This window comes from Hyperoodon ampullatus (genome assembly GCF_949752795.1).
Source record: "Hyperoodon ampullatus genome assembly, chromosome: 5".
Classification (NCBI taxonomy): Eukaryota; Metazoa; Chordata; class Mammalia; order Artiodactyla; family Ziphiidae; genus Hyperoodon; species Hyperoodon ampullatus.
The window spans coordinates 73,624,696-73,645,836 of NC_136918.1; the positions used below are offsets into that span (position 1 = coordinate 73,624,696).

General features: G+C 38.4%; 1 protein-coding gene across 1 annotated transcript in view; it reads right to left on the minus strand.

Moving 5' to 3' along the window:
* Positions 1 to 21,141, minus strand: part of PIK3R4 (phosphoinositide-3-kinase regulatory subunit 4) — a gene marked incomplete at both ends in the record, with an annotated part of 86,958 nt that overhangs the window by 21,375 nt on the left and 44,442 nt on the right. The window contains 4 exons of the mRNA XM_079704569.1: positions 13,842 to 14,007; positions 16,530 to 16,740; positions 17,511 to 17,694; positions 19,651 to 19,856. Coding sequence (XP_079560695.1) covers positions 13,842 to 14,007; positions 16,530 to 16,740; positions 17,511 to 17,694; positions 19,651 to 19,856 — 767 coding nt within the window. The remainder of the gene's footprint in view (positions 1 to 13,841; positions 14,008 to 16,529; positions 16,741 to 17,510; positions 17,695 to 19,650; positions 19,857 to 21,141) is intronic.

Here is a 21,141-nt window from a genome sequence, read left to right on the forward strand (position 1 = left end):
TTAAAACCTTTACAGACAAGCAAAAGCTGAGAGAGTTCAGCACCACCAAACCAGCTTTACAACAAATGCTAAAGGAACTTCTCTAGGCAAGAAACACAACAGAAGGACTATACCTACAATAACGAACCCAAAGCAATTAAGGAAATGGGAATAGGAACATACATATCAATAATTACCTTAAATGTAAATGGACTAAATGCTCCCACCAAAAGACACAGAGTGGCTGAATGGATACAAAAACAAGACCCATATATATGCTGTCTACAAGAGACCCACTTCAGACCTAGAGACACACACAGATTGAAAGTAAGGGGATGGAAAAAGATATTCCATGCAAATGGAAATCAAAAGAAAGCTGGAGTAGCAATTCTTATATCAGACAAAATAGACTTTAAAATAAAGACTATTAGAAGAGACAAAGAAGGACACTACATAACGATAAAGGGATCGATCCAAGAAGAAGATATAACAATTGTAAATATTTACGCACCCAATATAGGAGCACCTCAATACATAAGGCAAATACTAACAGCCATAAAAGGGGAAATCGACAGTAACACAATCATAGTAGGGGACTTTAACACCCCATTTTCACCAATGGACAGATCATCCAAAATGAAAATAAGGAAACACAAGCTTTAAATGATACATTAAACAAGATGGACTTAATTGATATTTATAGGACATTCCATCCAAAAACAACAGAATACACATTTTTCTCAAGTGCTCATGGAACATTCTCCAGGATAGATCATATCTTGGGTCACAAATCAAGCCTTGGTAAATTTAAGAAAATTGAAATTGTATCAAGTATCTTTTCCGACCACAATGCTATGAGACTAGACATCAATTACAGGAAAAGATCTGTAAAAAATACAAACACATGGAGGCTAAACAATACACTACTCAATAACGAAGTGATCACTGAAGAAATCAAAGAGGAAATTAAGAAATACCTAGAAACAAATGACAATGGAGACACGACGACCCAAAACCTATGGGACGCAGCAAAAGCAGTTCTAAGGGGGAAGTTTATAGCAATACAATCCCACCTTAAGAAACAGGAAACATTTCGAGTAAACAACCTGACCCTGCACCTAAAGCAATTAGAGAAAGAAGAACAAAAAACCCCCAGAGTTAGCAGAAGGAAAGAAATCATAAAGATCAGATCAGAAATAAATGAAAAAGAAATGAAGGAAACGATAGCAAAGATCAACCAAACTAAAAGCTGGTTCTTTGAGAAGATAAACAAAATTGACAAACCATTAGCCAGACTCATCAAGAAAAGAAGGGAGAAGACTCAAATCAGTAGAATTAGAAATGAAAAAGGAGAAGTAACAACTGACACTGCAGAAATACAAAAGATCATGAGAGATTACTATAAGCAACTCTATGCCAATAAAATGGACAACCTGGAAGAAATGGACAAATTCTTAGAAATGCACAACCTACCAAGACTGACTCAGGAAGAAATAGAAAATATGAATAGACCAATCACAAGCACTGAAATTGAAACTGTGATTAAAAATCTTCCATCAAACAAAAGCCCAGGACCAGATGGCTTCACAGGCGAATTCTATCAAACATTTAGAGAAGAGCTAACACCCATCCTTCTCAAACTCTTCCAAACAATATCAGAGGAAGGAACACTCCCAAACTCATTCTACGAGGCCACCATCACCTTGATACCAAAACCAGGCAAGGATGTCACAAAGAAAGAAAACTACAGGCCAATATCACTGATGAACATAGATGCAAAAATCCTCAACAAAATACTAGCAAACAGAATCCAACAGCACATTAAAAGGATCATACACCATGATCAAGTGGGGTTTATTCCAGGAATGCAAGGATTCTTCAATATACGCAAATCAATCAATGTGATACACTATATTAACAAGTTGAAGGAGAAAAACCATATGATCATCTCAATAGATGCAGAGAAAGCTTTCGACAAAATTCAACACCCATTTATGATAAAAACCCTGCAGAAAGTAGGCATAGAGGGAACTTTCCTCAACATAATAAAGGCCATATATGACAAACCCACAGCCAACATTGTCCTCAATGGTGAAAAACTGAAACCATTTCCACTAAGATCAGGAACAAGACAAGGCTGCCCACTCTCACCACTCTTATTCAACATAGTTTTGGAAGTTTTAGCCACAGCAATCAGAGAAGAAAAGGAAATAAAAGGAATCCAAATCGGAAAAGAAGAAGTAAAGCTGTCACTGTTTGCAGATGACATGATACTATACATAGAGAATCCTAAAGATGCTACCGAAAAACTACTAGAGCTAATCAATGAATTTGGTAAAGTAGCAGGATACAAAATTAATGCACAGAAATCTCTGGCATTCCTGTACACTAATGATGAAAAATCTGAAAATGAAATCAAGAAAACACACCCATTTACCATTGCAACAAAAAGAATAAAATATCTAGGAATAAACCTACCTAAGGAGACAAAAGACCTGTATGCAGAAAATTATAAGACACTGATGAAAGAAATTAAAGATGATACAAATAGATGGAGAGATATACCATGCTCCTGGATTGGAAGAATCAATATTGTGAAAATGACTCTACTACCCAAAGCAATCTACAGATTCAATGCAATCCCTATCAAACTACCCCTGGCATTTTTCACAGAACTAGAACAAAAAATTTCAAAATTTGTTTGGAAAAACAAAAGACCCCGAATAGCCAAAGCAATCTTGAGAACGAAAAACGGAACTGGAGGAATCAGGCTCCCTGACTTCAGACTATACTACAAAGCTACAGTAATTAAGACAGTGTGGTACTGGCATAAAAACAGAAAGATAGATCAGTGGATCAGGATAGAAAGCCCAGAGATAAACCCACGCACATATGGCCAACTTATCTTTGATAAAGGAGGCAGGAATGTACAGTGGAGAAAGGACAGCCTCTTCAATAAGTGGTGCTGGGAAAACTGGACAGGGACATGTAAAAGTATGACATTAGATCATTCCCTAACACCATACACAAAAATAAGCTCAAAATGGATTAAAGACCTAAATGTAAGGCCAGAAACTATCAAACTCTTAGAGGAAAACATAGGTAGAACACTCTATGACATAAATCACAGCAAGATCCTTTTGGACCCACCTCCTAGAGAAATGGAAATAAAAACAAAGATAAACAAATGGGACCTAATGAAACTTCAAAGCTTTTGCACAGCAAAGGAAACCATAAACAAGACCAAAAGACAACCCTCAGAATGGGAGAAAGTATTTGCAAATGAAGCAACTGACAAAGGATTAATCTCCAAAATTTATAAACAGCTCATGCAGCTCAATAGCAAAAAAACAAACAACCCAATCCAAAAATGGGCAGAAGACTTAAATAGGCATTTCTCCAAAGAAGATATACAGACTGCCAACAAACACATGAAAGGATGCTCAACATCATTAATCATTAGAGAAATGCAAATCAAAACTACAATGAGATATCATCTCACACCAGTCAGAATGGCCATCATCAAGAAATCTAGAAACAATAAATGCTGGAGAGGGTGTGGAAAAAAGGGAACACTCTTGCACTGCTGGTGGGAATGTGAATTGGTACAGCCACTATGGAGAACAGTATGGAGGTTCCTTAAAAAACTAAAAATAGAACTACCATATGACCCAGCAATCCCACTACTAGGCATATACCCTGAGAAAACCATAATTCAAAAAGAGTCATGTACCAAAATGTTCATTGCAGCTCTATTCACAATAGCCCAGAGCTGGAAACAACCTAAGTGTCCATCATCGGATGAATGGATTAAGAAGATGTGGCACATATATACAATGGAATATTACTCAGCCATAAAAAGAAATGAAACTGAGCTATTTGTAATGAGGTGGATAGACCTAGAGTCTGTCATACAGAGTGAAGTAAGTCAGAAAGAGAAAGACAAATACCGTATGCTAACACATATATATGGAATTAAAAAAAAAAAATGTCATGAAGAACCTAGGGGTAAAACGGGAATAAAGACACAGACCTACTTGAGAATGGACTTGAGGAGATGGGGAGGGGGAAGGGTAAGCTGTGACAAAGGGAAAGAGCGGCATGGACATATATACACTACCAAATGTAAGGTAGATAGATAGTGGGAAGCAGCCGCAGAGCACAGGGAGATCAGCTCGGTGCTTTGTGACCGCCTGGAGGGGTGGGATGGGGAGGGTGGGAGGGAGGGAGATGCATGAGGGAAGGGATGTGGGAACAGATGTATATGTATGACTGATTCACTTTGTTATAAAGCAGAAACTAATAAAAAAAATTAAAAATTAAAAAAAAAGAAGTAATAAATAAAAAAATTATTAAAATTAAAATATTTTTTTAAAATACAAAAAATAGAGCAACCAAAACAATAAACAAATCCACCTATGATAACAAGCGCTAAAGACTAAACTAAGATAAACATAAAAATCAGAAACAAATCACTCACAGACAGCAAACCCCAAGTCTACAGTTGCTCACAAAGTCCACCAATTTTGGGATGATTTGTTGTCTATTCAGGTATTCCACGGATGCAGGGTATATCAAGTTGATTGTGGGCATTTAATCCACTGCTCCTGAGGCTGCACAGAGAAATTTCCCTTTCTCTTCTTTGTTTGCACAACTCCTGGGGTTCAGCTTTGGTTTCTTCCCCACTTCTCTGTGTAGGTCGCCCTCAGGCATGTGTTCCCACTCAGAGAGAAGGGGATTAAAGCAGTGGCTGATTAGGGGACACTTGCTCATTCAGGCCAGGGGGAGGGAGGGGTACAGTGGTTATAATTGGAAGGCGGGCCGAGCCTGTGGCAACAGAGACCAGCATGATGTTGCAACAGCCTGAGGCACACCATGTGTTCTCCTGGGGAAGTTGTCCCTGGCTCACGGGACCCTGGCAGTGGCATGCTGCACAGACTCCCCGGAGGGTGTGGATAGTGACCTGTGCTTGCACACAGGATTCTTGGTGGCTGCAGCAGCAGCGTTAGCATTTCATGCCTGTCTCTGGGGTCCCAGCTGATAGCTGCAGCTCATGCCCATCTCTGGAGCTCATTTAAGCGGTGCTCTCTGCCTTCTGTGGGCAGACAGGGAAGGAATCCCCTCTCCTCCCGCACCCCGGAACAATGGTCTCTTACCTCTTAGGCAGGTCTAGACTTTTTCCCAGACTCCCTCCTGGCTAGCTGTGGCACACTAGCCCCCTTTAGGCTGTCTTCACGCAGCCAACCCCAGTCCTCTCCCTGGTATCTGACCTCCAAAGCCAGAGCCTCAGCTCCCAGCCCCACCCGCCCCAGCGGGTGAGCAAACAAGCCTCTCAGGCTGGTGAGCGCTGGTCGGCACCAATCCTCTGTACGGAATCTCTCCGCTTTGACGTCTGCACCCCTACTGCTGCGCTCTCCTCCATAGTTACGAAGCTTCCCCACCCCCGCCCAGCCCCCATCTCCACCAGTGAAGGGGCTTCCTAGTGTGTAGCAACTTTTCCTCCTTCACAGCTCCCTCCCAGTGGTGCAGGTCCGGACCCTATTCTTTTGTCCTGTTTTTTCTTTTTTCTTTTGCCCTATGCAGGTACATGGGGATTTTCTTGCCTTTTGGGAAGTCTGAGGTCTTCTGTCAGCGTTCAGTAGGTGTTCTGTAGGAGTTGTTCCACATGTAGATGTATCTTTGACTTATTTGTGGGGAGGAAGGTGATCTCCACGTCTTACTCCTCTGCCATCTTGAAGGTCCCTCTGTTTTTTCTTTTTATTGCTTAAGACAGTCTATATACAGGATCATACTGTCAGCTAATAGTTTGACTTCTTCCTTTCCAATCTGCATGCCTTATATTTCTTTTCCTTATTTAACTGTCCCACCGAGAACCTCCAGTACAGTGCTGAATGAAAGCAGTGAGAGTGGACATTCTTATCTGGCTCACCTTAGGGGAAAGCTTTCAGTCTTTCACCATCAAGTATGATGTTAGTGGGCTTTTCATAGATGTCCTTATCAGTACTCATCTATAACTAGTTTGTTGAATTGTTTTTAATCATAAAAGGGTGTTAGATTTTATCAAATGTTTTCTGAGAGTCTTTTGAGATATGTGGTCTTCATCCTTTACTCTATTAATATGATATATTCATTGATTGATTTTCATATGTTGAAAAAGGTTTGCATTCTTGGGATAAACTGCACTTGGTCATGGTATATAATCCTTTATTATGTTGAATTCAGTTCACTAGTATTTTGCTGAGGATTTTAATGCCCATATTAACTATGGGTCTTGGTCTGCTGTTTTCTTGTGATATATTTGTCTGGTTGTGGTATCAGGGTAACACTGGCCTTATAGAATGAGTTAGGAAATGTTCCCTCATCTATTTTTTGTAAAAGTTTTTGAAGGATGGGTGTTAATTCATGAAGCATTTGGTAGAATTCACCATGAAGCCATCTCAGCCTGGGTTTTTCTTTGTGGGAAGTTTTTCTTTTACTTACTAATTTAATCTTTTGTTTTAGGTCTATCCAGATTTTCTATTTGTTCTTGATTCACTCTGGACAGACTGTATCTCTCTAGGAATCTAATCTGCCCATTTCACCGAGGTCATTTAATTTGTTGGTATACAGCTGTTCGTAGTATTCCTCAGTACTCCATAGTAGTGTACTCAACAGTAACATCCCCTCTTCCATTCCTAATTTTAATAATTTGAGTCCTCTCCTTTTTTTAATTGGTTATTGTAGAAAAGCTTTGCCAATTTTGATCTTCCCAAAGAAGTGACTTTTGCTTTTGTTGGTTTTTCACCTTTATTTTCTATTCCCTATTACATTTGTTTCCTCTTTAGTCTTTACGATTTCCTTCCTTCTACTTGCTTTGGGTTTACTTTGCTCTTTTTTTCCTAGATTTTTAAGGTTAAGGCTAAGTTACTGATTTATGATCTTTCTTCTCTTTAAATACAGATGTGTACAGATATAAATTTCTCTTTGAACACTCCTTTAACTGCATCCCTAAGTTTTGGTATGCTGTGTTTTCATTTTCAATCATCTCAAAATATTCTCTAGTTTCCCTTTGAACTATTCTCTAGTTTCCCTTTGAACCACTGCTTATTTTGCCATATGTTGCTTAATCTCCACATACCTGTGAATTTTCCAAACTGCTTTCTGTTACTGATACCTAGTTTCATTCCACTGTGGTTAAAGAACATATATGTTGATATGGCTCAGTGCCTTTAAATTTATTGAAGCTTGTTTTCTGTCCTAGATATGACTTAACCTGAAGTGTTCCATGTGCCCCTGAGAAGAATGTGTATTCTGCTGTACTTGGGTGGAGTGTTCTATAGTTGTATGTTAGAGCTGGTGGGTCTGCAGTGTTGTTCAAGTCTTCTACTGCCTTGTTGATCCATCTATAATGAAAGCAGAGTACTGAAGTCTCCAACTATTACTGTTGAATTGTCTATTTTCCCCTTCAATTCTGTCAGTTTTTTCTCCATTCGGGGGCTCTGCTGTTGGTGGCATTTGTTTGTAATTGCTATGTTTCCCTGATGCGCTGACGCTTTTGTCATTATAAAATGTCCTTGTCTGTCTCTAGTATCAATTTTTGTGTTAAAATTTATTCTGTCTGATATTAGCATAGCCGCTCCAGCTCTCTTTTAGGAACTGTCTGCATGAAGTATCTTTTTCTTCAGTCCTTTCACTCTCACACTGTGTCTTTGAATCTAAAGTGTTGTCCCTTTGGACAACACATAGTCATATCATATTTTGTCATACTTTCTGCCAACTCTGCTTTTTGACTACATTTAATGGAATTACCAATAAGGTAGGACTTATGTGTGACATTTTGCTATTTGTTTTCTCTGTGTCTTACATGGGGATGATTTTTTTTTGGTTGTTGTTGCTCTTCTATTCCACCATTGCTGCCTTCTTTTGTGTTAAAAAGATATTTTCTAGTACATCATTTTAATCCCCTAGTTTCTTTTACTATGTGTTTTTGTGTTTTACTAAATGTTTTTAAGTGTTTCTTTTAGTGGTTTCCCTGGGAAATACAATTAATGTCTAAAAACAATCAGATTAATACCAACTTTGCTCCAATATATCTGTTCTCTCCTCCCTTGTCTGTACTATTAATGTAATACAAATTACACCTTTATATATTATAAGCCCATCAACACAGTTTTATAATTATTTCTTTATATAGTCTTCTCTCAAATCAGACAGCAGGTAAAATAGAGTTCCAGAAAAAAATAATTTGTACTGTCTTATATTCACTCATGTATCTACCTTTACCCTTACCCCATGCTCTTTATTTCTTCATGTGGTTCAAGTTAGTCTCATGTCCTTTCCTTTAAGCACAACAGCCTCTTTTTAGTATTTCTTTTAGGGAAAATCTGCTAACAATAAATTCCCTATTTTTATTCAACTTGGAATGTCTTAATTTCTCCTTTGTTTCTGAAAGACAATTCTGCTGGATATAGAATTATTGATTGACGGTCTTTTTCTTTCAAGACTCTGAATACATCCTCCCACTGACTTCCAGGGCTCCATCATTTTCTGATGAAATGTCAGCTGTTAACCTTACATCATCCCTTGTACGAGACGAGTCACATTTCTCTGCTGCTTCAAAATTTTCTCTGTGTCTTTCATCAATTTGCCTATAATGTCTCTAGTATGGCTCTTTTTTTTTTTTTTTTTTTTTTTGCGGTACGCGGGCCTCTCACTGTTGTGGCCTCTCCCGTTGTGGAGCACAGGCTCCGGATGCGCAGGCTCAGCGGCCATGGCTCACGGGCCCAGCCGCTCCGCGGCATGTGGGATCTTCCCAGACCTGGACATGAACCCGCGTCCCCTGCATCGGCAGGCAGACTCTCAACCACTGCGCCACCAGGGAAGCCCCTAGTATGGCTCTTTTTGATCTTTATCCTACTTGGAGTTTGTTGGGCTTCTCAGATGTGCAGATTAATGTTTTTTGTCAAATCTGGGGGAGTTTCAAACCACTTTTTCAAATATTCTTTCTGCTCCTTTTTCTCTCTCCTTGCCTTCTGGGACTCCTATCATGTGTATGTTGGTTCCACAGGTCTCTGAGGCTCTGTTCAGTTTTCTTTATTCTTTTTTAGTTTTTCTATCTCTGAATGGATGTCAAACTGATCTATCATCAAGCCCCTGGTTTTTTCTCTTGCCAGTTGAAATCTGCTGTTCAGCCCTGAATTTTTCATTTCAGTTATTATACTTTTCAACTCCAGGATTTCTGCTTATCATTTCTATCCCTCTGACATTATCTATTTGTTGAGACATTTTTCTCATACTTTCCTTTCAACCCTTTAGACATGGTTTCTTCTAATTCTTTGAACATATTTTTAGTCACTAATTTAAAGTCATTGTCTAGTAAGTCCAATGTCTGGGATCAGTGAGGTACTGTTTCTATTACCTGCATTTTTTCCTGTGTATAGGACACACTTTCTGATTTCTTTGCTTGACCTGCAATTTTTGTCCAAAACTGGACATTCTAATTGATATGTATCAACTTCGGAAATAATATACCAATGTTGTTGCTGTTTGTTTAATGACTTGCCTGGACTAATTCTACAAAGTCTGTATTCATTCTCTTGTGTGGCCACTGAACTCTTTGTTCAGTTAGATTAGTGGTCAGCTAATGACATTTCCTTGCATCTCATGAACTGATAAGGGCTCCAGCCTTTGTTGAGGTTCTCTGTGCTCGCTGTGGCACACCTTCAGCAAAGCAGTTTACAACTTGGCCTTATCCTTCATTTCCTGCTTGCACATTTCCTGCTTGCACAGAGTCTCAAGGTCAGCCAGAAGTGAGAACCTACGGTCTCCTCAGTTCTTTCTTGGGCTTGTGCACAACCGTGCAAGTGCATGTGGTCTTACAGATATCCATGGATACATCCAAACTTTTAAAAAGGGTCCTATTGATATCTCACTCTTCCTTTAAAGTTTTTTGTCAGCCTCTTATGAGCTACAACTGGGTGCCACCTCAGCCAGCTGCAATGTTAAACAAATACCACCAATAATTTCAACAAATGCCCTATGGGTAGAGTTTTTCTCAAAGAACAAGGCAATAGTCAAGTCAAATAAAGATAGGCCCTGATTATGGAGCTTTTCAGCAAGCTGGTCAAATAGTGACAGTTCTCTGGAGATGGGGCTTTGGGGGAGTTCCAAAGCCATTACGACCCTACCAGTGGCTACTTAGCTGTTGGTTTCCATAGTTACTGTAGTTGTGGGACTGTTAGTCTTCAAAGCCATCACAGAGCTTGGTAGTGGGGATGAAACTGGGGACCACATACATGGCTCACTGTTCTGAGAGTCAGCTGTTTTTCTTGAATAACAATTTTCAGATTGATGTAGGACTTTAATTTCTAGAATTCTGAAAAAGTTGATTTTGACAGTTTTTGCCAGTGTTCTCATTGTTTTTATAGAGGAACAGATTTTTTTAAGTCCTTACTCTGTCATTCTAAAAACAGAAACCCTACCTGGGTTCTTAAACCTACTTCTCAAACCTATATTTCCACACACTATATCAATATATTCCATATCAAAAAATGTATTTCCACAACAATCACTTATGTATCCATTTTCACCCCTACTGCTGAACTTTTGGTTTGCTTCCAGTTTTTTACAATTAAAAATAAAGCCAATCTGAACAGCCTTAAAACTAAATCTCTGAGTTTATTCTTAGTGCATCCTTAGGATATGTACATCATAAAGGCTTGTAATATATAATGTCCAAAAGCCCTCCAGGGATTATGGATGTATGAACTATACTTCACCAAAGGGCACTGTGTGAGAACACCCAAATGCTTTACTAGGCTTTCATGCCACTTGGTTTTTTTACTGCATTTGAGAGCTGTTTATAAGTCCCTTTCTTAAACCCTCTCTTCTGTTGCAGTATGACATAACTTAAATGGTTTCTTCTCCCTTCTTTTCTGACTACTCGCTTCCTGTCCCCAAAATTCAATTTTGTAAAATTCAGGCCTCAGGCCTCCTCAGGTCTTTATAGCCCTTTAGTTCAGGGTAGCGATAGCACTCAAAAATTTCAGCTTCCAACACTATCTGTGACCCTAAAATATGTAATCTTAACACTGATAACTTTCTTGCACATGCTTCATATTGTTTCAACTCTTCATTGGGACAAAACTCCACTTAGATGTTTTACCATCAAATTCGGCAAGTACCAAATGCATCAATCTTCCCTAAAATTGAGAAGCTAAATGAGCCAAAAATGGGGTTGCACAAAAAGTGTATATGGAAAATACAGTTTAGAATACTACAAAGGATTAAATTGAAAAATATTTATGTAAAAGTGTAGAAAAACAGAAAATTTTCAAGAATTAGTCCCCAAGGGACAAACTAAAAGTTTAACTCAAATAAGAAAGAAGAAAATGGCAGAGCCAAGATCCAGATGGCCTAAATCACGAATCCAAATTCAATGAGAAAGTAAGAACTGGAAACTGGGTGGTCAGCCAACATAATGCATAGGGGAAAAGCCTCAGTAGTCAGAATGTACTAGTAGATTTCCTAAGAAAATATAATATCACTTTTGCTGCTCTTTCCCAGCCACGAGCTGCTCCCCACATGGTTCTAGCAATAATAATGGCCTCCTTCTCCTTCATCAGTTCACAAAAGCATGTGATGAAGGCAACACTTTCTATTCCCTTCCCCTTTTCCCCTCCCTGGACCTAGAATGAAGCACCTCCAAGCCAAGGCCTACTGTAGTCCACAAACAAGAGAGCAGGTGTTACAGCAAAGCAAGAGAGCAGCTGTGGCCAGAGGGAACCCAATCTCCTAATCATCATACAAACTTCCCGAAGACTACAGTTACTGTCAGCTAAATTGCCGCATTTTCTGGTATACCACTGCCTAAAATATGACACTGGGATACAGAAGGCGTGGCTCTGTGTTAAAGATCATTTGGAATTAACAAGAGAGGTTTTTGCAAAGTTAAGTTTACTCAAGTCAATTAAACTCACCCTCCTAATAAAAGCAATAATGAACGCAACTAACGATGATAGTAACAAAGAACCATTTGGAAAATAATTATCAGAAGAGGTTTTTAAAATATTAATCAAAATGCAAATAATGGTGGGGGAAAATCAAAAGAATGGTCGTAGGCAGGGAAGAGGCAGGGATTTCATGCAAAGGAACATGAGGGTTCGTTCTGGTTACATCTGTATCTTGAGTGTGGTTTAAGCTGCACAGGTGTGTGTATTTGCTGGAACTCATGGAATGTTTAAGATCTGCGTACTTCACAGAGTATGAATTTTATACCAAAAAAGAAAGGGAGAAATATAAACAAATATTAACAATATGCATGCTGAAGTTTTCAGGGGAAATCTCCTCATGTCTGCAACTCACTTTGAAACACATTTTTAAAAGATGAATTGATAAGAGGATGGATAATTATATGACATAGCAAATATAGTAAAATTATTAATTATTTAGAATCTTGCAGCAAGCATATGCTTGTTCACTGCAAAACTCAACTTTACTTGAGGTTTGAAAATTTCGTAATAAAATATGGACAAAAAATTGCTACATGGAGCCAGGATTCTTTTACTGGTTTTCAATTTATGTTCTTACCAATGCAATGCCAAGACAGAATGAACATGAAAAAGAATTAAGCATGTTGTAAAAATATAGAGCCCTTTTAAAAAAATAAACAGAACAAAATCATATCAGGTTGGTAAGAGTAAACCTTTGAATTATTTTAGCTTATCAAAGATATTTTGTTGTTTGACCATTTTGTGGTTAACTCTGGTCAATGAACTGATAAGGAGAAAAGCACCAAAGGTTCCCCACATCTTTTCATGTACGTAAGATTCGATTTTGATTTCTAGTAGCTTTCTTTTCAGACCGAGACCAAACTAGGCACAGAACAAATATGAATATCAAGTAGGGAGATAACTATAAAGTTGTACAAACCTAAAATAATTCTTATAATCCCACTTATCATAATCACATCATGCATATTTGAAGAGTCTTAAAGATTTCAATAATTACCTCTCTCTTGACTACTCCAGTGGGTCATGTTACAATATGTGTTGTCCTTACACAGCTGGCCACTCCATCATTTTCCAACTTTTCCCATGCTCATACTCCCTCTAACCCATTCAGCAAATCTTGATGGCTCCACCATCAAAACATACCCAGAATCTGATCATTTCCCACTACTACCCCCTCTCGCTCAATTACAGAAAAAGCCTCCTAATACTTCTGCCCTGCACCTCTTCAGTCTATTCTCAACACAAGAGCCAGAGTAATTCTGTGGAAGTTTAATTCAGATCATGTCTCTCCACCACTCGGGACCATCCAAAGGCTCCCACCTCACTCAGAGTCAAAGTCCAAGTCCTTCACAAAAGCCTGCAAGGCCCTGTATCATTCGGGCCCTCTGACCCTCTTTCCCACTCACACAGACCTTTCTGCTCTTCCTCAAACATGCCAAACATCTTTCTGCCTCAGAACCTCTGAAGCCCCTGTGTCTGCTGCCTAGAATGCTCTTCCCCAAGACATCCACATGGCATTTTCTCTCACATTTGTCAGGTCTCCCTTTAAATGACATCTTCTCCGTGAGGCAGCAGATGAGTTCTTTAAACTCTACTCTACCCCACCTACTGCATTCTCTCTCTCATTTTTTGCTATATTTTTCTCCATAATGTATTTTACCATCTAATACACTATATGTTTTACTTATTTACACTGTTTATTGTCTGTCACCTCCCATTAGAAGGAAAGCTCCACAGAACATATATTTGTGTCCATTTATCATTACTGTATCGCTGGTACCTAAAATAGCCCCTGTCACAGAATGAGCACTCAATAAATACTTGCTGACTGAATGGATGGATGGTAGGACTCTCCGCCTATGCATAGGTTACCTGGTGGTGGTGGTCTTCCCCTCCATCTTCTGACTGTTCCAGATTTTCACTGTGCCATCATTTGAACATGTGGCAAAAAGTGAATGTTCGTCAGAGACTCTAATGCGATTCACAGCAGATTTGTGTTCATGAAGATGTGCAACTAGTAGCCCCTTAGGCCGCCACCCTAAGGAAAAGCAAAGGAGTGTGTCTTAAGTTGCAGTTTACAAACACAATCTTTCCTTCACCCCTAGCTACAAGCACCAACAGCCAACAGGAGAACAATCATAAGAACTAAACAAAGGGTCCCAACAGCTAGCCAATACTGGACTACGACAGATACTATTGCCTATGGAGAAAGACACCCATGTTCACATAGCCTTAGAAAGACTGCACTGGGCCCTTCTCCAGTGTCTGAGAAGGCACAATAGTCACCTGCTACCCGGAAAAACCCTGACTATTTGTTTAATAGCAAGAGGTAGTGACTACCCTGACCTAGAGAAATCAGGCACTAGGGAGGCAGCCCAGTCCTGAAAACCTCGAAGATCCACCACACCTTCATGTGTGAACTTTGTGTACTTATTTAAACTCTGTGAGCTTCAATTTACTCAAACGTAAAATGAGGGGGAAATTACTTAACCCAAAGGATGACTGTATTGGTAAATGAGATATAAAGAGTCTAACACTGGGCTTCCCTAGTGGCGCAGTGGTTAAGAGTCCGTCTGCCGTTGCAGAGGACACGGGTTCGTGCCCCGGTCCGGGAAGATCCCACGTGCCGCGGAGCGGCTGGGCCCGTGAGCCATGGCCGCTGAGCCTGTGCGTCCGGAGCCTGTGCTCCGCAACGGGAGGCCACAACAGTGAGAGGCCCGCATACCAAAAAAAAAAAAAAAAAAAAAAAAAAAGAGTCTAACACTGTCCCAGGGCCACAGTAAACACCCAAATGTTGATTTATTTCTTCTCTACCTGCAATCATTTATTCTGTGATATCAACAGGTTGGTATAAACAGTACTATAAATTATAGCCTCAGAATGCCCAAGGATTTTCTAGTACTTTCTTTATGACATCTATACACTTCTGTTTATGTATATTCTTTTTGTGTACAATTAATTTCCTCTAATAAATTATAAATACTCTGAGGCCAGAGAACTGACTATGTCTTATCCATTCTGAATCATTCACAATAGCTAGCATAGGTCTTTGCATATAACAATCTTCAATGTTTGATGAATAAACTTTTATATTAGGCATAACATTTAATAATATTTAATATTAATCAATTTTAAAATAAAACAAAACAGACAGCTATGCTGAAGATTATACTGTATTGGGAGCAGCACTGTGCCTAATTAAGTAATAATAAAGTCATTTTAAAATCAACTTATTTCCTTTACTAAAACAAAAATGAAACCAAGACCACTGCCAAACCTGGCATACTCAACGGTAGAAAAATGTTTCCCCTTGGATCTCTAGCTCAAATGTGTGGAAAGAACAGCTGAATGCGACTTCTAAGGAAGATATGCTGGATTTGAGAATAATCAAAAACACTTTGCCATGAAGTCTAGATAATCTAGCAGGCTAGGTTGAACATTTCTCCCTAGAGAAAATCAATTTCACACAACCACTCAAGTGTGGAAAGAAAAAATCAGAAGTCCAACAGTCACTGCACATTTCCTGAACCACAAAATCTGACACCTTTTCTGGGATTACTGAATAAAATGTATAGCTCCACTTTAAAATGCCACTTATAACGACAGATTCTATCGTAAAATAGTGTGTGGTCAACTTTTTTTGTTTTTAAAGCAGGGCTGGTAAATCATATTGAACTATATTACAGAAACAACTTAAACATTCCAGGATATTTATTTTCATAAAAAAAAATTTATGTGACTATAGATGCCACTTACCACTTAATAATATTTCTAAAATCTTTAAACCATTGCTCTCCACCAGAATTTTCCCTGAGTTCACAATGGAAGCCCGTGGGGATTCACATGATTTTTCAGTCTCTACACATAAGCACACTATACATTTCTTCTCAGTTTTCAAGCTACATTTTTATTATTAAAATCTATACAGAAATTCATTAAAAATGTTTTTAAAAATCTGCCAATCCAATATCAAAGACTAGCTCCACCACATAACACTAGGCATGTCTGTTAACACAGTGAGCTACAATTTTCATCTGAAATATCTCTAAGTTTCTTCTAAATCTTCTCAGAATACAGAAGTGCCTTCCCCAAAATCTTAATGTTGATGATTGCTGAGTGATGGTTATAGGTGATTTTGTTTTCTTTCTGAAGCACCCATTATTTTCTAAATGTTTTTACCTTTTTGTTTAAATAAAATTAATAGTTATTAAACCCTTCAGAAATAAAAAGCCAGAGTTTACTCTAAGAAGCCTGACATTCAATGAGAAAGTGGCATGACACTAAGCAGGTAGGTAAAACCTAGTATTCTACGTGAGGAACATGGACCACAGGACAAAACAGTAGGTTACTGGCCTAAAAGGCACTGCCACAGCTAAGAAGATCCAAATTTCACAAATAATGACTTGGGATTTCTCACTTATTGGTTCTTCCTGTGGGCTTTCAAAGTGACAGTTTTGTTCCCACTTCCTTTGCCTGGTAACTGATTATCAGTTTCATCCATCAGATTCCAGGCTCTGGCACCTGGGCTGGAATACAACTACCTATCAGTGGCACATTTACCAGGTGGTGGCGGTTTACTCTCCCACTCAGCATTTTCCATCATCTGCTTAGCTATCCTCTCGGCATTACACTGCTCCCGTTTCTGTTGTATGAGTTGCTGAAGCTCAGTTTTACACGTTGTGATCCGAATCTGGTAGGTGGACGGTAAAATTGTACTACTTAAAACCTGTATTGTTGGTTTTCTATTTTGGACGTTTGTCACTTCTGGAACCTGCAAAACAAAAAGAATATACATATTTGTGTCACAAAGTGTATTTGATGATAAAAATGTACCCATGTTCTCTCTATTCATTACACCAGCCTTCTGTCCTTATTAATGCACCAATTTTTAAACCCATTTAAATATAAGGACTTTTTTTCAATGAAAGTCTAGTTTAAATGCAGTTTAACCACAAGTTCCAGGGCTCTATATTTTTAAAAAAATATCAGTGTAGCAATAACGTTAAACAAAAATCCTCATTAATTTAACTGAAGAGAATTTTAATTTATCAGTTGGTTCAATTCATATTTTTCAATTAAAATATAATTGGCTAGGGAAGAGTTACCTCAAATTACAAACTTACTTCAAATATATCAAAATCATGATGACATTTCTCACACAGAGCAAACTTGGGCCTTTTCTTCCCAGAAGTATTTTTGCTATTTTACAGATATAATTATGTTATATTAGAAGAAGAATAAGAAGATTTTAAAGGTTCACTGCAGCATAATTAGAATCACAGTTCATAATGACATCTTCATCCCAGTTTCAGACCACTTTTTTGGTGAGTACTCTAAAACGAGACCTTTTTGGTGCTTTCAATACTAGATTTCCCCTTAGCTATAAAGTTAAAGATAAACCTCTCTTAGAAAGAAACAGATCCTCCCTAAAGGACAAGTCACTGTATTGATTTTTCCAATACAGTACACAGCCTTTAAACATCCAAAACAGTAGAACGGGATCCAAAGACAAAAGGTGCTCTACTGCCTGGATGATGATACCTGTGGAGAAGTCGACAAAGGGACACAAATGCCAGCAGAGGACTCGGAACGAGGTGGCTTCCCAGCCTGAATCACCTCCTGGTCACTCCCTTTAGGTAGGGCCTGTGGGATGCTTGGTGGTTCCAGTGACCCAAACATGCTTTTCCACTCTTCATTTACATTTGAGTCTTGTTTTACATGTTTTCTAGCTATGAAAAAAGATTGAGAATAATCTACAACAAATATGTGCTTTTATTGCTCTTTGTGGGGGGAGGGGGACAGCAATGGACTTCATGTGCTATTTGTTCTTTATGATGGCCAATTTATTTATATTTACATATAAACTTGTTAGCTCTCATTTCATCTCTGGGGCAGATGGACAGATGCACTCTTTCAACAGTATTAATAATTAGACCTAATTGCTTCCTAGTTTCCCAAGGCTAGCTCAATTTCAAGTAACCACTTTATCTGAAGAACCAACAACAAAAACAACTTTTTCAAATGTCACTGACCACACTGCTAAATATGACCTCTCTATATCCAGTATCAGTTACACAGGGGGAAAAAAAGAATAAAAAGTCAATTGCAATACGGTCACCCCCTGACTACAGATAGATGAGAAACGCTTTTTTCAAAAACTTTGATTATAAAAAGTACACTAAGTAACAAAGTTTTGGCATCCAATATGTAACATGAATTGCTCCCATAACTTTATAAACCTCATAAACTATAAAGTTGAATGATATATTACTATATTATTTTGCAAAAATTAAATAATACATACTGTTTCACAACTTGCTTTTTCTCCTACTTAATTAATACAGCTGAACATTTAACCATTCTCCTATTAATGGACATTTCAATTATTTCCTTTTTCACTGAGAACATTCTTATACATATTTCTTCACATGTCTGTCAGCGTTTCTATGAGAAATTTCCAATGGTGAGTCAAATAGTAAAAAAAAAAAGAATATGTTCAATTTATAATCTCACCAACAGTGAGTGAAAATGCCCATTTCCCTGCCCCCTTGCTAACACAGGCATCATCAGTCTTTGCTAATCACACAGGCAGAGAATGGCATCTCATTTCTATTTGCATTCATTTAATTGTTGACCTTTCAAACGTGTATTTCTATTCTTCTATCACTTGTATGCTCATGTCCTTCCCTATTTTTCTTTCAGATGCTTGCAGTTTTTATTAACCTGTAAGAATACTTTACATTTTATGGCTGCAAACCATTAATAATTAAGTTGCAAATACTTTATTCCAAGTTCAGCAGTTAGAAGTTTTTTTAAATGTAATTCGTCAGCTGCCCTCAAAATCTGATACTGGAATAGAGGGATATTAAAAGGCATGTGGTTGGGCTTCCTTGGTGGCGCAGTGGTTGAGAGTCCGCCTGCCGATGCAGGGGACACGGGTTCGTGCCCTGGTCCGGGAAGATCCCACGTGCCACGGAGCGGCTGGGCCCGTGAGCCATGGCCGCTGGGCCTGCGCGTCCAGAGCCTGTGCTCCGCAATGGGAGAAGCCACAACAGTGAGAGGCCCGCGTACCGCAAAAAAAAAAAAAAAAAGGCATGTGCTTGGAAGTGAGTGTATCTCCAAAAAGGGTTAAAGAAAGAATGCATGAGATCTTAAAACCCTCACACAATCAGAGTCAATGTCACTGTCCCAAGAGCCGACAGTTTTAAATCTCAAGACTTCAAATGGTGAAGGTGTCTCTAGTCTCTCCTTTGCAAGACTATTCTTTTCAATTCACTGGGCATTACCTACTAGCAACAAGCTAGGAAACTTTACCTCATTTCATATAGACTATTGGCCTTGGGTTGGTGTTTAAAGGACTAAAAAATAGAATTTCACCTTCAATCATATACTTCCACAGAAGCAAGAGGAGGGCTTTGGAGTCAGGCTTTGGTTTGAATTCTGACTCTGACACATACAGACCTGTGAATTTGGAAGGTTACTTAATTTCTTAACTGTTAGTCCACTTCTCCACTTTTCCTCCCCCAAATCTTCCTGCTATGTAATGGAGTCACTCACTCACTATATTTGAAAGTTCTATATCTGGGAAATGTGACTTTTTAGTTTTACTACTAATCAGCTAAAACTAGCCTTATGAAATAACTAATAATAACAAGCTAAACATAAACACACATAAATGTACTGACCTCGCTTGTCATCTGGTTCCTGTTTGGTTTTAACAAGATCAACTTGTCTCCCAGTTATGCCTAAGGCTGCCAGGTCAATTACACCTTTCTGACTACTATCATGTAGATGGCTCTGGTCCACTATATTGGCCTTTGCTTTGTTAGATTTCATCATGAAGTCTTTCAGTGCCAAGAGTTTGTCTTCCTCTTCCTCCGTCATTCCCTAAAACCAAATGAAACCATATGTCCTAGGGGTTTTTTTTGCAACTAATATCAGGCAGGCCTCAAAATGACTAACAGCTGAAGGGTCAAACCACACAGTTTAAAATTTCAGAGTCAGAATGGTAAAATGAAGCAAACAAAGGCAAGAGAAACAGAAATTTATCAATAAAGAACAACATCTCATAACTCTGATATCCCAGAACACTCTCCCTCTATTGTGGCATCTTCCACCTTGTATCATGATTTATATCTTAATGTTCTTTCTAAAAGGCAACATTCAAATATAATTCATCTTTGAAATCTCCAAAGAACTTGATACAGTGCCTGGTAATTAGCAGATCTTTAATATATAACTTTGAATAAACAAACATTTAGTATCTAAACAAAAATTCTGGAAATATAATATGAAGCAAAAGAAAGTGTATGTACTTCAACTTGGTCCCTAGATGTGTTGAGAATACGCAGTGGGACACTGTTGTGAAGGCACTCTGATATATAAAGCATTCTGCACACCTCAGGGACTGACAGGCAAATGTAAGCAACACACCCACCAGCATTCCAGGGTAACAGGATGACTGGAGTCAGGCTACCTCGGTTCAAATTCCAGCCCCATTACTTACAATCTGTATGACCCTGGGCAAGCTACCCACTTTCTCTGGACCTCTATTTATCTATAAAATGAGGATAATTATTAGCACCCATCTCATAAGGTTATTATCAAATTTTAATAAGTTAATCCACCCAAGACACTTCAAATTGTCTGACAGCTAAAGAATACTAATTAATTTAAATAATGAATTCAATGTGCAACTTAAATATTCTGGTACATGGAACAGTTCTGCATTTTCTTAACTTTCCAACCATCCACAGACTCCTCTAGAATGTTTTTATTATGCAAACGAAAAAAAATAAAATGACAATTCCCTAAGGCCTCGATATAAAATCCCTCTAAAACTGGAGTTTAAGGTAATAGTCGTAATCTGCTGGCACAAGAGGACACAAACTCTAGAAAGTCAGAAAGCTAAGAAATTCCTTGTTTCTTAAAATAACATTAAAGTAGTGATACAATAATTATAAGGGATCCTTGACTGAATATTTTCCAATATTAACCTGAAATTCATTTACTTACACTTCTCCTAAAATTTGCCTAGACAATCTTACAGCTGTGGTAAGAGTTCTACTCTTTTTTTTTTAGTCTATGTTTCAGCTCACAAGGAGGCTCTGCTTTAGTCCACACAAGGGAAGGCCATCATAAGGCCATAATGAAGGCTGAAGTAGAGGGGGAG